Raw genomic sequence first — 17,699 nt, 5'->3', positions numbered from 1 at the left:
ATGGCAAAGACTGTCATAAAATTAATCTACAGGTGAAAAAACAGAGCAAAGCCTTCAGAAACGGCCATTCCCGTTTGTGCGCGTGTTTAGTCTGTCAGGTCACGAGGTGCGACTCCATAGTAAAGTTAGATTTTATCAGCTTTACTCTCTTTGAATGCTCCCTGTCAGTTAACTTTGACGACCTGCAGCCTAGTTACTAAGCACTACTCGTTCAGAAACGTTGTCCCAGGCCCTGTGAAGAGGGGACCAGCCCACTATATGGAGTGAAAACAGTCTCAAAACCTTCCACAAATGCACGCGAGAGATCCACCACTACTACTCAGAAATATGTGGCTCTGCACTGAGCAGCACCACTGGGGAGATGTCGTCCCGGTCTGGCGGTCCTCGTTCATTAATACTAGCGGTTATTTTGTGCAGCCTTCTTATTAGGCAAGTTTTCCGCTCTTAGCAAATGAAATGTCTAGAGCAATGTTGCAACATCTCTCACTCTCACACTCACACACACACACACACACACACACACACACACACGACACTCTTTTGACTTACTGTGTGTTTTTTGTCCAACACTGCCCTCTCCTGACTGAATAATGTGTGACTGTTTCAATTACATTTTTTTTAAGAGGTTTTAGATTAGAGCTGTTTAGAGCTAAACCAAATTATTCTGACGATATAAATTTGTGACTTTTTTTTCTACTGCCAATCATGTTTTGGATAATAAAACAAAGTTCATTTGAAGCATGTGTAAAGAACAAAGTTTATTATTCAGGTTTTCTTTATATTCAGAAAAAAAAGAAAAAGAAAAGGTAAACATCAGTCAAACACACTGGTCCATATCAGGGTCTCTAACACTGTTCAACATGCTTTCATACGCACGCACACACACACACACACACGTTCTATCTCAGGCTGTTGCTGTTGGTTTGAGATCCAGTAAGACCAGGATGATCAGGACTGTGTCGATTCTGAGAGAAAAAGAGGGTAAAGCAGATGTTTCAAAAACATGCACAGAATATACTGGGATCTACAAGAGACGCATCAAAGCAGTTTACAATGTCTAGCAAGATTATAGGCGAAATATTCTACAGCGTATGGATGGGGTTTGGGTGGCATTTTATATTTCAGATGTTATTGATATCAAAGCTTATTTATTTATGCATTTAATATCGTATTTTTTATTGTAGTGTTATTGATATACCATTAAAGTATATAAATAGTATATACATTTAATAATAATAATATTTTGAATTAGCCTTTATTTTATATTTTTAATGTATTCATATTTTTAGTCTGTTTTATTTTGTACTTTAGTTTTATTTTAATACTTAAACTTTTATTGTCAGTTTATTTTGTCTAATATTTAAATCCTTATTTCTCATTTTAGTTTTTTTAATCTAATATTTATATTTTAGCTTTACATCCATTAGCGAAAACATTTGTAATTGTTTTAGTTAACAGTAACATTTATTTTATTCAAATAAAATAACAATTCTTTACAAAGCTGCTATAAATATGTAAAATCAGAAAGTGCAGTTACACATTGATTAAATTTGCACAATTCAAGTTTTAGATACACATTATGAATATAAATGAATGAAAGTATGAAATTACAAAATCTGCAACTTCAAATTAATTATGAAATATATACTCTTCCATGACAAGGGCAAAGTTTAAGGCTGCATCTCATTTACCGCCTCCAACGTTTATGTATTCATACATTAATTATTACTGTATTTATTTATTAAAAAACTATATAGTCTGTCCTCTAAGACCCAATCTTGTTCAAAAGTACTTTGCCAGCTGGACTGTTGTAAGCCCGTCCTGACGTTCTGTGCAATCTCATACCTTTTTTTTCTTTTTGTCTTTCTTTTTCTTCTTGCGATCAGGGTCATCATCCCTCTTTTTCTTCTTCTTCTTGGGATCAGAATCCGAAGGGGTTTCTGCACAGGAACACACAGGTTACAGCATGCACGTATGCGCAGAGACTAGCAGCATGTGAACATGTCTCAGGTCAGTACGTCACCTGGTGGAAGAGGATCCTGCGGTCGATGATGTCTGTGTTTGTGCTTGCTCTTTTTCTTTGGCGGCTGTATGTGCATCAGTCTGTATTGCTCTGGAAGCTACAGCACACACAAACACCAGAAACATTAAGCTTTTAGATGTTTAAACAATATGCTGTCTAGGCATGCAGCTCACTACTAGTGCACTAGTTTACCGGGCCAGTGTGTAGTCTAAATCCAGTGAGGAGAGCTCCTGTCAGTGGACTGAAAGAGTTTCCACACACTGGATTTTTTTCTATGAGAGAGCGCAGGGAACTGCCATCTTGAACCCCAGGACAGTCTATCATCCCTGCAAGAGAGTGAACACATTTTAGTGGCAAAATGCTATGATAACAACACCATTGTATATGTCAAAAGCCAGTTTATCACCATTTGTGGCAAGATCTTTCACGGAATTCATTGGATATTATGCATCTCTCTCTCAAATTGCTGTACCTGGTAACTCTGGTAAGAAGTTGCTCAGTTTCTCCTTCACTTTCTTGCCGCAGAATTTATTATACGCGTGTTCCAGATTATAATGCGTGATGAGGTTCGTGTTTCCCGTCAGGTCGTTTCCAACTGAAACAGAACAACCACAAAAGCTGATCCAGATGCAGTATACCATGTTACATAACATTGTTACAAATCACACATGTACTTTAAGGTCCTCTTAAACACTACAGACGTATTTACCAGGCAGTTCTCGTAGTAAATAGAAAGGTTCGTTCATGGCTCCGGGTTTTCGCAGTGTAGGCCCCTCATCCCCGTGCTGTGCTGGAATCGGAGCCGCCACAGGCGCTTGGTTGGGCGGCATAGGCGGCGGAGGTTTTCCGGGGGCGAACCCCAAAGCCGCTGGCCCCGTGGGTGGCTGTGCATCATTTTGTCCGAACAAAGATGAAAATATTTCCGTCATAACTCCTGAAATTAAGTCATTTATATATTTGTATTAAACAAAGTTCAAGTAAAAAAGGCCCGAACTGCTGCCGGTCACACGGGTTTTGTACTGAGTTCAAGCAGCTCTCTCACATTATCAACAACAGCGGTGCCATAATGACACGAGCATAAGCGCACTCAATTTTATTAAAGGGATAGTTCACCCAAAAATGAAAATTGCTGTCATTACTTACCCTCATGTTGTTTTATACCTGTATGAGTTTCTTTCTTCTGCTGAACACAAAAGAAAATATTTTAAAGGATGTTGGTAAGCGGACAGTTGACGGCACCCACTGACTTACATAGTAGAAAAAAATGGAACATTACAAACTTAAAAGATCTCTTTTTTAAAAACACCCTAGTTTCTGTAAATAAATTAATTTGAAGCTTGTATTATTTATTTTTAACAACCATAACATGCTTGTGGGCTGTATTATCAAATAATAACCAGAGTTGAAAAAAAGTTTCCCTTGCACAAATTTCCACCAATATTACAGCTCTTTATAAATACAACATTATTATTAAAACTGGTAACATAGCACTGTAAAAAAAAATCATATGCTTCTTATAATGCAAAAGGAGATCCTGTATCAATATATTACAATAGCAACAATAACTGTAGATATTTTCTATTTAAATATTGCATTTATATTACAATCTTGTCCATTGGAATAATTATCTTCGAGTACTACAGTAACAGCAAATTGTGTCTTTTTAATTTATTTATTCTTTCCTCCGAGACAAATGAAACGCAACACTGTTAAAAAGTGCATGAAATGTTTAATGATTAGAGTACACATACTAATGGCATATTATAACACAATAAACCATGCAGATGCACAAAAAGTTCATATTCAAGCTTCACTTAATCAAAAAAAAGAGAGAGAAAAAGATATTTAGACTATGGATGTTAGAGAGACCCAAAGTTTTCAGATGAGGAAAGAGTCAAAACAACTGGTTCCAGATCTTCAAGAGATGCCTGCAGGCGGAGAACAAGAGGTAAAGCTGAATCTGTGGTAACATATGGCAATGAAAATGTGTGAGTGTCTCAATGAAATCAGTTTTTCCTCTTACCCTCCATTCCTCCACTCCTGAGGCAATGCGCTGCTCGGTGTGTGTGATGTTCTCTCGGCCGGCCTGCACCTTCTGAGCAAGAGCAGCGTTCTCCTTCTGGAGTTTCTTCAGCTGGATCCTCATGTACTCCTCCTGCTTCTTATAATACGACACTAAACCACTGCACACATCCTGCTCTGGAACACCACTCGGACGCCTGCAATATATAAAGGTTCAAAACAAAGCAAAAATCTTTCATTTAGTCCATTTAGAGGGATGATAAGAGAGAGATAGTAGTATTTAAAGGGATATTTTCCACCGCTGGAAAGATGAATGTGTATTTAAATTGGGTCATTTATGTAGTAGAAATGTGAAATTATTTTAGAAGTTGGTGCCTTCTAGACTGAGAAAAGACAGAAAATGTATTTTTGGCTCATGTGGATGAAAGACAACAACTCCCAGAATGCACTTGCTTCGCTGCCCTACGAGGCCACGCCCAAGCCACGCCTACCGGTTACAGAGGGCAGTATCGGGAGAAATGATACAAGTAGGCGACTAGTTGACTCGACACTGAAAAGACGCCGTTTTATCGTGAGATCCCCCTATGGGCGGGTTGAACACATGCGGAACGAGCTCCTTCTACTGGCTGGAGTCTCTCGCCTCTGGACAAAAAAGCTCCCGATGACGCAAAATGACAATTTTTTCAGAAATCTCTCGCCTCAGGGGGACATGAGGGAGGGAAGCACGGCCATTTAAAAATATAACCGGGTTTCTACTGATACAAAGCTTAATGCTAATCGGTGAAGTATCCCTTTAAAGACAGTTCGTTTTTAAAGAAGATGCATGTAGTTTCTGCAACACTAGTGGCACCGAGCGGAATTACAAAAATAAAGCATATTTCAGACAACATTGCAAACGCCACTTTCGCACCTCCCCCAAACACAGCTCCTAATGGGTGCTTTTGAAGGCATGTCTCAACAGGTACTTCCAATAAAAGCTCCAACATATTAGGAATACTTTTAGCTGTATTGCTATGTATCATGATTAAGCCACTGACTAGGTTAACACTGTAGAGCGAATGGGAGCGTCTAGCATATGAGTTATAATAAACCCATCTGCACCAGGTGCATTTTTGACATGACACTCCACAATTGTTTGAGGCTGTCTACACTGGACACATCAAAGGAAACATCAGAACTGGTACATTTGTCTTTCTGAACAAGTGAATGATGATGTTGTATTGAACCGTCCATCATAGCGTGTGGCAGCGCAATGCCCCGTTCGCTTTGACGTGTTCATGACCCGTTTAATCATTGAAGGTCTATATGTGGTGATTTTTTGCTTTCTCTTCTGTACCCAAAAGCTAAACGTCTTTTTCCATGTGACTCTTCAGTTTTTGGCTGAAAAAAAAAAAAAAAAAAAAAGGCTCCGCTTACTACAGTAGCCACCCCCCCCCAACTCGCACTATTGGTTGAGCAGTGATTGACAGCTCTTATTGTTTTGGTGGTACCTGGGAAGCTCAATGTTTTCACAGTTGGGGGAGAAAAACCCATGAATGTCATACTAATATTACTCAATGAACAATAAACTGGGTTAATATAATGTATATTCGAAATAAATCTTACATGCCTCACCTTTAATTTAAAGCATTAAAAAAAGACACAATATTTGAATATTCAACTTAACCAGCAAGAGGGCCTAATGGAAACATGGGAGAATGTTGGTAACCAAACAGTTGATGGGCCCCATTGACTTCCATAGTATTTGTTTTCCCACTATGGAAATAAATGGGTGTCGTCAACTGTCCGGTTACCAACATTCTTTAAAATATCTTCTTTTGTGTTCAGCGGAAGAAAGAACCTCATACAGGTTTTGAGTAAATGAGGACAGAATTTTCATTTTTGGGCGAACGATCCTTTTAAGAGTTAAAAGGAATTAGCTCCACAGTCCACATATTGTGTTGTATATCGTTACTGTTAAAAAAAATGGAGGCACTGTTTCCCCCTTTTTTATACATTATACATACCTGTATACGGTACGTAACTATTTTGTAGTAATACTATGTTATTGTTTTATTGTAGGAATAATGCCTATTTTGGTTATTGCATGTATTGTAGAAACAAGACTCAGTGGAGTCAGGAGAGCATCAGTCTGTGAGCTCACCATGCAGCTTGTGGCGTGTCTTTAGCAAGCTCCTCCAGTTTGTCCAACTCTTCAAACTTCACCTGCAGGTCGCCCTCCTCAATCACAGCGGCAATTTCTTCCTGAACACATCACCAGCACAAAACATGATCAGAATGATCACTACTAAAACTGTGCACAGATACACTGCTAACATAAAGCATCATTCTGATCAAATAAACCGCTGAATGTTACACGGCTCAATCCATCAAATTACCCACGTGTAATTTGTGCATCTGTTGTGTGTAGATAGTGTGACTTAAGACTGTCAAGAATGTGTGTGTGTGGGGGGGGGATTAGAAAATTTTTGGACCATCAAGATTACTTTAATTGTGACATTATTTTCATGACAATTAAAGGCACAGTGTGTAAGTTTCGGCGCTAGAGGTCACTTATTGAAAACAATAATAAAGGCGTAGTTTGATGATGCCATGACTAAGGGAGGAATCATGGGAGTTGTCGTCTTCACCTCCACAGCCGATGGAAAGCAGTCTGATGGGACTCAGGCAGAAATCGTGTTCATTGGTGAGCTAATGTATTAAAGTCTTATTAACATTACTGTGCTATGAAGCAGGGCAGAGCCGAGAGCCTGGGACGTTAACATTGGAGTTTTTATTAAGCTTATATGCCTCACGTTTTGCGTCCACCTCCTTCGCCCCTGAACTTTGTGAGTTAGCCTACGTTTGAACACTTAAATTCACATTATTTTATTTCCTTCTAATGAAACAGTCACAAGCACTGAATTACTACTCATACAGGCCACGTTACTTGAGGAATTTAAAATGTGGGGTTATGCGTTGCTGTTTTACTTGGTCAAAACAATCACACTAAAAATACATTTGAGTGTGTGAAAGTTGTGTTATAATGTTATATAACTCGTTTGCTCGGCCGCTGCTATGAGACACTTAGCACTGCAGTAAACTAGATCAATATCAGAGTATCATATTAATAAAAGCTGGAATGCAATTCATTTAAAAATATATTGTATGGTGGAGAAAATGCTGTATTATTGTAACTACATATAAAGCTTTTTCTGATTATGTTATGCTATTTTATTTGTTTAGTTAGTAAACAGGGACATATGCACATTATAAAACATTTCTGTAAATACACCATAATTAGCCAAAGGCTATTTTTCATCTGTAGTCCCTGAACATAATGTTACAAGTCACCCTGGAAAGAAATATATGGTTAAAAATACACACTAGTAGAATTTAATCAAATACAAACCACAATCATTGACGGGCGACTCAATGACAAGGGCCGTTACACTGTTTTAAATATATAATACACACAATCATGGGCGAGGCTAGCCCCTTTTTAGGGGTGCTTCAGCACCCCTAAAAAGGAGCTCAGCACCCCTAAAACTTGGAGTAAGAAATGTTGTTATTCTAAAAAAATATATATATATATTTTTTGTCTTTGACAAGGTTAAATAATGTTCTTCATCTTCAATCCGCAGCAGCGCCAAGCAGAGCGCAGGTCAGAAACAGAGGCGCGTGTGTGTGTGTGTGTGTGTGTTTGTTCATCTGAGCCTCATTGGTCTTTCACTTCTCGTCAATGTCAGAATATTTGAGATGACCAATCAAATCAAAGTAGGCGGGCTTTATGTTCACAGAAGCTGCTGAGCGCGAATTTTAGCAGCACGACTGACGCTTCAGTTTACGGTCAAGTGCGAGTTAAGAAGATGTAAGTAGCTAAACTAAACATTTTATATTTGACAGTTTTTTAGGTCATAAATGTTAAACGAATGACAAAAATAATTAGAAAACTAATAAACCTTTGTCTAATTTCGCCATTTTGAGCTGAAAATAGGCCTATAACGTGTAATTATGTCATTGTGAGGGGACAAGAAACATTAACAAAGCCGTTTTCATAGGCACAAGATTAATAATGCATGTGTACATGTTGAGAATTAATATAATACAATTTGTAGCCTTCAGTAAATTAAAAAAGTTCAGCTTTAGAGGGGAAGAGACAGGGCAAGATCAGGAGACTGAGAGAAAAAGACAGAGTAATGGAGATGAGGAGAGAGCAGGTTTTAAATCTATTTCTTATCCTTTTTTGGCCTCAAACGTCTTGAAATGCACATATCAGAGAAATAAAAATGTTTAACCCCATAACAACCTCAAATTTATGACCTCTTTGATTATAAAGCCCTGTCTACGGCCATGTATTAGGCCTAGATCAATAATGAATGTGTACATATTGTGAATGAATTTAATAAACTTAGTTACCTAGCTTTCCTGGTAGCTTTGTCTGAGAAAATGATTCATGAATCAACCTATCAGTTGACCCTATGTTTACTTTCTTCACTGACAGACAAAAATGAAAAGCCTATATCAGTCAAAGCTCAGCTTTAGGAGGGGAAAAGACAGAGCAAGAGAAAAACAAAGAGAAAAAGAGTGTGATGCTGATGAGGTGAGAAAAATAAACAGCTGCCCGCACATGGTTTTAAAGCTGTTGTTATTCAATTTTTTTGGCCTTCAAAACATCTTAAAATGCACATATGTAGATCAGAGAAATCAAAATTTTCTCGGGGGAGCATGCCCCCGAATCCCCCTAAATACCTCACATTCGGTACCTCAGTGATTATAAAACCCTGCTATATCCATGTTAATGGATGAATGAATGAAACTAGTTAATAATGCGCATTAAAACAAAAAAAAACTTCTTTTTTTTTTCAATCATACCCTCATTGGGGGCTGAGCACCCCTAAAATGAAAATCCTAGAATCGCCCCTGCACACAATATATGTAGCGTGCATGCATTACCTGTACTAAAGTCTGCAGTTGGCTGATGAACTGTTTGTGCATGGCTTCAGTCAGCTGAGGGTTTTGCTTTGACAGCGGCTGGAAATAGTGGGAAAACCTATCGAAACTGACACACAGAGTGCAACTAACTTATTAGTAACAGACAACAAAAACAACCAGTCTGAATGCGGATTATCCGGGTTACCTGGCGTTGTCCAGCAGCCACTGCAGACTCTTCTCCATCACTTTACTGAAGAGCTTGAGCCTCGGTTTAGACTTCACCGAATCACTGCGACGACTCGACGCTTCTGCCGAAACATCACCGACTTTCTCCGCATTATGTTGAGCTGAAACAGATTCGCTGCTCTTCTCGGACTCCTCCATGTTACTGCCTGGCTGACTGTTGATATTTACAAAAGTCCCCGCCAACCACGCGCGCGTCACACTACGGAAAGCGAGCAGCTGCCAGTTCAAATCGTTTTCTCGAAACGCGCTTATCTGGTCTGAAGGTTCATATTACCGCACTCACCCCTCAGCTGTCTTATGATCTATTTCTACCCTCCCCTTCTCTTTCCTTTACCACATGGGAGTTGGTTTTTACATCGGCTGCAGCAATGAGTTTAATTAGAGGCCTTGTTTCCACTTTATACCATCTTCCAAAGATTTACAAATGGTTTTATCGGCCCTATTACCTGCTGTCACTGCTGATGACCCTGGCGTTTCCCCTCGTGCGCCGCTGCCCGGGACTGTGCGAGCATTTGCCCTCTCAGAGAGAAGACAACAACTCATGCGCCTTCGACTGGGTCAGTGCTGCAGCTCAGAGACAGCCTTCAGGAAACTGTCATGCTAAAGAATTTTTACTATAGCCTACCTTTATTGCAGCTTAATAACACTTTACACTTGCACGAGCAGAAAAGTAACATGGTACTACTGACATGCTTTTGGACCTTGGTACTGCTGCATGCTGTGCTGTCTGTCCCTGTAAATAAAACAAAACGCAATATCTAAGTGTATCCTACAGCCTACAATAATGTCATTATTATATATACAGTACCGGTCAGAAAAAACAGTAATATTGTGAAATAATTTAAAATAATGGTTTTCAGTTTGAATATACTTTAAATATATTTTATTTCTGTGATCAAAGCTGAATTTTAAGCTGTCATAATCCTTCAGAAATCATTGTGATATGATGATTTATTATCAAATTTGGAAACAGTTGTGCTGCTTAATATTTTTTTGGAACCTGCATGTGAAACTTTTTTTTCAGGATTCATTGACGAGTCAATAGTAATGTTTCCAGACTTTTATATAGCCTATGTGTTTATGTATTTGTATTATGTGTATTACTGCTCCTTATAGAGGGAGGTGGAGATTTTAATGTTTCTCAGTGCCATTGTCATGATGAAGAACCGCAGAGCAAGTAAGTTCAGATTACACATCACCAAATCGATATTCATGAAAAATATGTACCTCGATGGTGCTTTATTTTAATTGAGGATTGATCTCTTTCCGTCTCAGTAACCGTGGAGCAACACATAGGGAATATATTTCTCTTCAGTAAGGTGGCGAACGTGGTGCTGTTCTTCCGAGTGGACCTGAGACTTGGCCTTCTCTACCTCTCGCTGTGTGTGGGTAAATAAATGAAAATAAGACACACTTGGAAATGGTCACGAGTACACACGTGATTCAGAAAATAACAGCATTACATAATTCTGTGATGTGTAATATTACATTATTCTGATACTGTGCCTTCTCTATACAGTGTTCTTGATCACATGTAAACCACCGATCCACATGGGCCCCGAGTACATCACATACTTCAGTGACTCAACTATAGATGTGAGTGGAATTCAGTCAGACTTCAGTATATTTTACCAATATCTTCTTTTGCATGTTGATATGCATGTGTAACACTCAAACACTTCTGCTTTTTAATAAAAATAATAATATTTATATTCTTGTTTTTATATTAAAACAAGCATCAAGATTTTTTTTCCCTTTTCAGTGTAATCATTTGTAATTTGCCATAATTTTTGTACATTCCCAATATAAAAAAAAAATAAAAAAAAACGCTTAAATTTGATATCACATGTTACTGATAGAAAGTAGCTATACAAGTCATCTGACAATACATTGCAGTTGTCAGGATCCTGTGATCTGTGTCATGTCTTTTATTTTGAAATTTGCAATTCATGCGTTCATGTTGATTTGTTGTTCTGTCCATGATCTTAGTTCTTTTGCTCTTTGTAATTAGTTGTTTTATCATGTTTCAGTTAGCTATTTAAAATTGTGTCTATCCTTTCCCTTTGTGGATTATTGTTTGTTTGTGTGTATGTGCCTCTCATGGTTCATGGTGTTACGGGTCAATATCAAGAGCTACGTCTCATGTCATGTGTCCCACGGTCAAGTCATGGATATGTACCATTAAACACCTTTTTACTTGCATATAGATCCAGATTCTTATTTGACTTTTGAGGCCATGTTACAGTAGTATAAACTCTGCTACTACTAACAGTAGCACCTCACTGCAGTACATGAGATCCAGGGGGCGGAGTTGGATCCAGATATAAGGGGTGGAGATTTGTAGGTTTAGGGGTGGGTTTAGGGATCAGGGGGTGGAGATGGGTAGGTTTAGGTATATGTAAGGTGGGAGGAGTTGGATCTGGATCCAACTCCTCCCCCTGGATTTTGTGTTCTGCAGTGAGGACCATCTCACTACTAAAGATTCCACATTATTTAATTTAATGTCATGTTATGTCATGAACTGAAACTAATGTGCACATTATTCTATACAATGTCAGGAAGAACTGCAAAGGGACGGTCGTGAGACATGGATTGTTGAGTTTTATGCCAACTGGTCTCCAGAGTGTCAGTCATTTGCCCCCATTTTTGCTGACCTCTCACTTAAGTAAGTCACACTACTAACACACACATCTACTTTTAATGAGGTTAATGACTTTGCCTGTGTTCAACAGCTATAGCTGCTTAGGCCTCAAATTTGGAAAAGTGGACATTGGACAATACGGAGCAGTTGCCGAGAGGTAAAGCCATCTTTATTTCTCTTCAAAGTCAGCATGAAACAGGAGTAGCAATAGTCTTTTCTTCCCTATATTGTGGCGTATATCCGAGTGAAACGGCTTCTCGAACAAGAAGAAATGTAGTGCGGGACTTTCGTCCATGGGGAATTGATTGGATGGTTGTGGTTTGCTATTGGTGGATCTGATGTGAGTGACAGGTTGCCCCGCCCTCACGCCACTAAACACATCATCAGAGAAAAGATGACGCAACAAGAGAGATTGGAAGCTACTTTGATTAAAGAAAATAAAGATCTGTCCAATGTCGATTTGGCTTTAACCTCAACATATTTTTAGCAACAGTCTTGTTAAGAGATGTGTCTTGCTATACTAGTTCTGATTAAAGACAACACTGACAGTCCTGTGCTCTCATTCCAGGTATAATGTAAACCCTTCGCCTCTCTGCAAGCAACTGCCCTCCCTGTTGCTACTGCAGGGTGGCCGAGAACTCATGCGGCGCCCTCTGGTGGACAAGAAGGGACGGGCCATTGGGTGGAGCTTCACTGAGGTACAAACTCCAACACTCTCAAGATATACACAGCAATTGGTTATTCTTCTCTAAAACATTCACTTGTGTGTTTTACAGGAAAATATCATTCGAGAGTTTAATCTCAATGAGATATTCCAAAAATATAAGAAACTCAGCAAGGGAGAGAAGTCTGAGAAACCAAAGCCACTCCTGCAGGAGGATCCTGAAGAAGAGGAGCTAGTCGGCCCTCATGAGGAAGAGGAGGAGGAGGAGGAAGAGGAGGAGCCAGAGAGCAAAAAAGACAAATAAGACACAGAACTGAACTGACACATGAATTCAGCATCATGAACCCAACACACATGTTCTCCCTCTAGACTTAATAGTGCAGCACATCTAAATGCCTCGCATGTGGAAGACTTTTCCTGCTAATCTTAAAGGAGAACTCCGGTCAATTTTAACATTGAGCTCATTTTTTTGTAAATTTGGAGTGCTGTCAGTACAGAGAACAACGACAAAAATCGGTGTTGCCTACACCATGTTATCCTCTTTTTAAAATTTGCACCCTGTTGACTTCAATGGGGCAAGTTTTAAACCTGCTTTTAGCCTCTTAACATCCTTGATGTGTCATTACAAGTGCCCAGCCATGTTAGATGATTCCTTCAGAGTGAACACGGTGAATCTGACTGCAGTAGATGTGAAAGATATGAATAAAAGTGATGTTAATTCAGCCAGCGCTCATACCTGTATTTACATCCTGTTTTCGGTCGAAGTCCACAGTAATCGATCGTCGAGTTCACGCGCGTGATCATAGGTAACTAAACATATGCGCGTGAACTCAACAATCGATTACTGTGGACTTCGACCGAAAACAGGATGTAAATACAGGTATGAGCGCTGGCTGAATTAACATCACTTTTATTCATATCTTTCACATCTACTGCAGTCAGATTCACCGTGTTCACTCTGAAGGAATCACTCACAATGGCTGTGCACTTGTAATGACACATCAAGGATGTTAAGAGGCTAAAAGCAGGTTTAAAACTTGCCCCATTGAAGTCAACAGGGTGCAAATTTTAAAAAGAGGATAACACGGTGTAGGCAACACCGATTTTTGTCGTTGTTCTCTGTATTGACAGCACTCCAAATTTACAAAAAAATGAGCTCAATGTTAAAATTGACCGGAGTTCTCCTTTAACTACGACTTTCATTTTAGTTCACAGAAAACTTTTCAGGAAACCAATCTAAAAGTTATGTCATTCAGCACATAAACCTGCAATATTTCAAATTTCATATTTCACATTGTGACCTCCGGCTTTTATAATAAATGTATTGAGTACAGTTTGAACTAGGCCTCTTTGCATTCATTTTTTGCACTCACAAGGAAAATCATTTTTAAACTGCATTATTCTCTTCAGTCAGGGTGGTACTGCAGGGGGTTTGCCAGTCACTGTTTGATCTAAAAAAAAATATTAGGCTTTAAACAAAAACACAATATTAAGTTAACTTCCACCAAAGATAAAATCCTGTCCGCGATCATATAATGCCAGCATCATAAACTAGGTTAATGCATGAGGATGACATTATACGCGTTTTATGGGCCATTTAAAATGTAACAGTCAGTTTTACAAACAGGACGTCCCTGATCCATCTCTCAATCCACCAAGGAGTTCTTGGCCTTGAAATGGTCAAACACTCCTGACTCAGGCTTTATTTTATGCTACATTTGCCTTTGAGGTTGAAAGTTTTAAAACTGCTGAGTAAATCATGTTTGATCCAGCATTAGTTATTCATACTGATGTTTCACAGTCTTAAAGGAATATCCCAAAAATGAACATGCTGTCATAATTTATTCATACTCATGTCTTTCAAACCCCATATGTCTTGTGATAAATTGCAATATTTTGTGTGAACTGTCCCTTTAAATTGAGCAGCAAATCCAATCAACACACTAGGAAAAACATTAGTGAAATGAGGGGATTCCAGCAACCTCATATGAAGTTCAACGTTGATAACACAATCAAAGCTCTAGAGCTTTTTTTTATTTACCTTGTTTACATGTTATTGGTATGTGATGACTGGTCCTGAGTTTCATATTGACATGAATATCATATCTGTGCCATCAGAACAGCTGAAGCAGGAGCATAAGATAAAAGATGTATATATTTTCAGATCATATACATATATACTAGGGTGGCCCATAAAAATAAGCAAAAAAAATAAAGTGCTAAATTCTATGATTTGAACCTTGCAAACATGGACCTTTATGGAATAGGGTAGGGTAAGGAATAGGGTTAAAATTTCAGCTAAATTGAAGATGATTTAGAGGTTGCACAAGCCCCTTGAAGTTTTGAGAATGTGTGTGTGTCGTCGCACTGTGTGTGTGCGTGTGTGCGACAATGTTGATGCACATGAGAAGATGCAGATGGTGAGGAACATGCGAGAGAAAGAAAGATCAGATGACCCACCTCACCGACTTGATGCTAATGGGAACTATGAACAGAAGACCCTCAGCAATTTTGTGACAATGAATATAAATTCATTCTTCACAATTCTTGGCCTACCAGAGTCGTTCTTACAAACACAGCCTGAGACATGGAAGGAAAATGAGGAATTCACATGTGCAGAGAAGATAGTTCAATCCCTAAAAGTTGTGAATGACACTGCAGAAAGGGGCATCAAGTTGATACAGGACTTTAATACTATATTAACCAAATCAGAAGAACAGAAACAATTCTTACTACAGGTGGTTAAACGCCACAGAGAAAGCTATCCTGACTCAAACAAAAGCACAATTGTCAAAGGTCTTGCCAATTCTCCATCTGAATTAGCAAATTGAACAGACTTGTAGAAATACATTAGTATAAGATTGTTGTGTAATAATATTCACTATTAAAATGGTAAGTTCTCTATAATATGTACCAAATAAGTTGCAGTTTATGCTTATATGTCCTTTATGTAGCTCCATGTTAAGTGTAAGGAATAAACAACATAAAGATTGACATTTCAGCAAATATATTTATATACCGCTAATCAAGTGATATAGGTGATTTTTCTTTTGTCTTGTGCAACCCCTAAATATCATTTAATTTAGCCAATTTTTTTATGTGATAACTTAAACTGGTGGTAGACCAAAATGCAGGGTTCAAATTGGGAGAAAAGAGAAAAAAGTTTTTTTGGGCCATCCTAATATATACACATACTACCAGTGTGTATATATAGTTTAGAACATATATGATTATACATTTTTTTGTCTCTTATGATTACCAAGGCTGCATTTATTTGCTAAAAAATACAGTAAAACCAGTACTATATATTGAAATATTATTGAAATTTAAAAGAACGGTTTTCTATTTTAATGTATTTTAAAATGTAATGTATTCCTGTGATGGTAAAGCTGAATTTCCAGCATCATTACTCCACTCTTCAGTGTCACATGATCCTTCAGAAATCATTCTAATATGATGATTTGATGCTCAAGAAACATTTCTGATTATTATTAATGTTGAAAACAGTTGTGCTGCTCATGTCATATGAAAAAAAAATCACAATTATTTCACACGTTTGATCAGTAGGCTATGAAACAATGTTTCCTGTGCACAGCTTCAAAAAAGACAGTAATCCTCCCTGTCTGAGCCCATCTGTATTAGTCTCTGTTTATATGTACTGTATATGAGCCAATATGAGTCATTCTCTCTCTTTCTATTGACATGCGAATCTTTGTGAGTTTTATTATTTGCTCCCGTTTGCCTCTGAAGCGAGAGGGGTCTGAGTATACTGTAGCATCATGGCACCTGGCAGACAGTGTGTTGGCACGGCCGAGGATACAGAGACAGATTGAGGCTGACACAGCAGACCTTCACTTGGCGAATGGCTGGCACTGCCCGCTGTGCGGATCAGAGCAGGCCTCTATGACTCCTCTCGGGGAGTGGAAAAAAAAAGGAGTGCTGTCGGACTTCAGTTCCGGCTGCAGGATGGTAACAACAACAGCGGAAAACGTTTGGAAATCCTTCACAGTATGATGCCATATTCTAAATGTCATGGAGCCAAGTGTCTCACAAAGAAATTGGGGCATTTATGAAGGGCTCTTTCCTTACATTTAGAGTGTCAAACCTGATTTGAATGGCAAGGATGATAAGGGATATCTTCTCTTTGGTTATTAATATTGAAAAGAGTTGTGCAGCTTAATAATTTAAATTTACATTTTTTCAGCATTCTTTTATGAATAGAAATTTCAAAGGAACAGCATTTATTTGAAATAGAAAACCTTTGTAACAATCAATTTAATGCACCTTTAAAAAAAAAAAAAATCTTACTGACCCTGAATGTTTAAATGGATAAATGTGTAGTATTTAAAATGTTGTCTATAAAACACAAAATGGCGCCAGTTACTTTGAAACAAAGGAGAGCAATTCCTCGTTGCAATACGAGAAACATGAAATACATATATATATATATATATATATATATATATATATATATATTTGTTTGTAATGTACACTATTTAATGATTTCTGCTTGATGTAATAGGCCTACCCTGGAAATGATAATAATAATATAAAAAGACACAAGTAGCGCCGGCTTCAGTTACGTCATTGAACAAAAAGAAGATCTGACTGCTGTGTCATCAATTAGTAGGCAATCACAGATTCGTGTTTTTTTTTTGTTTACACAGAGACGATAATTGTAGTGTTTTCAAAAAGTTTGCGTTTTCAGGCCCGTTTTCAACGCTGTTGTCGTGTAAATGAATGGCCAAAACGCATAAAAAGTTTTACGCTTTTAGTTGAAAATGGTGTGGTGTAAACGGCACCTAAAAGTAACAAACTAAAAGTCCAAGAAAACGAAAACACATTCCATTAACAGCAAACATTATGTAAATGTTTTTGAATGTTCTCTGAATCACTCCGCCCAAGTAGCAGTGCTTCGCCTTCTGAGAATATAGTTCCCAGTATGTGTAAGGTTAGAAGATGTCTGTGTCTCATGTGACCTCTTTATTTGTACACGCTGTGACTATACAAATCACAACATGTAAATAGGAAAATGTTGGCGTTATTTTGTCTCTTACTGGGAGCATTATGCTAGCTGTAGCCGTTTACCTCCAGTCTTTGTGCTAAGCTAGGCTAGCGGTGAGTGCGTCAGACAGAGTTACGGCACGCACGGAGATGACAAGGGTATGTATGGACTTATCTAACTCTGG

At 38.3% G+C, this 17,699-nt stretch overlaps 3 protein-coding genes across 3 annotated transcripts; 1 reads left to right on the top strand and 2 right to left on the bottom strand.

The window, feature by feature from the left end:
* Window positions 1-745: 745 nt before the first annotated feature.
* med19a (mediator complex subunit 19a) lies at window positions 746-3,486 on the bottom strand. Its single transcript, XM_084132717.1, has 6 exons — window positions 2,733-3,486; window positions 2,496-2,618; window positions 2,216-2,349; window positions 2,024-2,120; window positions 1,846-1,940; window positions 746-965 (listed from the first exon to the last, which is right to left on the bottom strand). Exons 1-6 carry the CDS (start codon window positions 2,950-2,952, stop codon window positions 900-902), a joined length of 735 nt encoding a protein of 244 aa, XP_083988843.1. The 5' UTR covers window positions 2,953-3,486; the 3' UTR covers window positions 746-899.
* Window positions 3,487-3,732: 246 nt separating this feature from the next.
* On the bottom strand, window positions 3,733-9,433 carry pmf1 (polyamine modulated factor 1). Its single transcript, XM_084132718.1, has 5 exons — window positions 9,165-9,433; window positions 8,981-9,086; window positions 6,189-6,289; window positions 4,047-4,242; window positions 3,733-3,951 (listed from the first exon to the last, which is right to left on the bottom strand). The coding sequence occupies exons 1-5, from the start codon at window positions 9,341-9,343 to the stop codon at window positions 3,883-3,885; spliced, it is 651 nt and encodes a 216-aa protein (XP_083988844.1). The 5' UTR covers window positions 9,344-9,433; the 3' UTR covers window positions 3,733-3,882.
* A 37-nt stretch (window positions 9,434-9,470) lies between these two features.
* On the top strand, window positions 9,471-12,958 carry tmx2a (thioredoxin-related transmembrane protein 2a). The gene is made up of 8 exons (XM_084132714.1): window positions 9,471-9,762; window positions 10,322-10,382; window positions 10,481-10,594; window positions 10,725-10,801; window positions 11,764-11,870; window positions 11,938-12,003; window positions 12,415-12,544; window positions 12,623-12,958. The coding sequence occupies exons 1-8, from the start codon at window positions 9,574-9,576 to the stop codon at window positions 12,812-12,814; spliced, it is 936 nt and encodes a 311-aa protein (XP_083988840.1). The 5' UTR covers window positions 9,471-9,573; the 3' UTR covers window positions 12,815-12,958.
* Window positions 12,959-17,699: the final 4,741 nt, after the last annotated feature.

Source organism: Abramis brama (genome assembly GCF_963993115.1).
Source record: "Abramis brama genome assembly, chromosome: 13".
Lineage (NCBI taxonomy): Eukaryota > Metazoa > Chordata > Actinopteri > Cypriniformes > Leuciscidae > Abramis > Abramis brama.
Note: the sequence above shows the minus strand (reverse complement) of the source record. Positions and strands in the feature narration are given on the sequence as shown.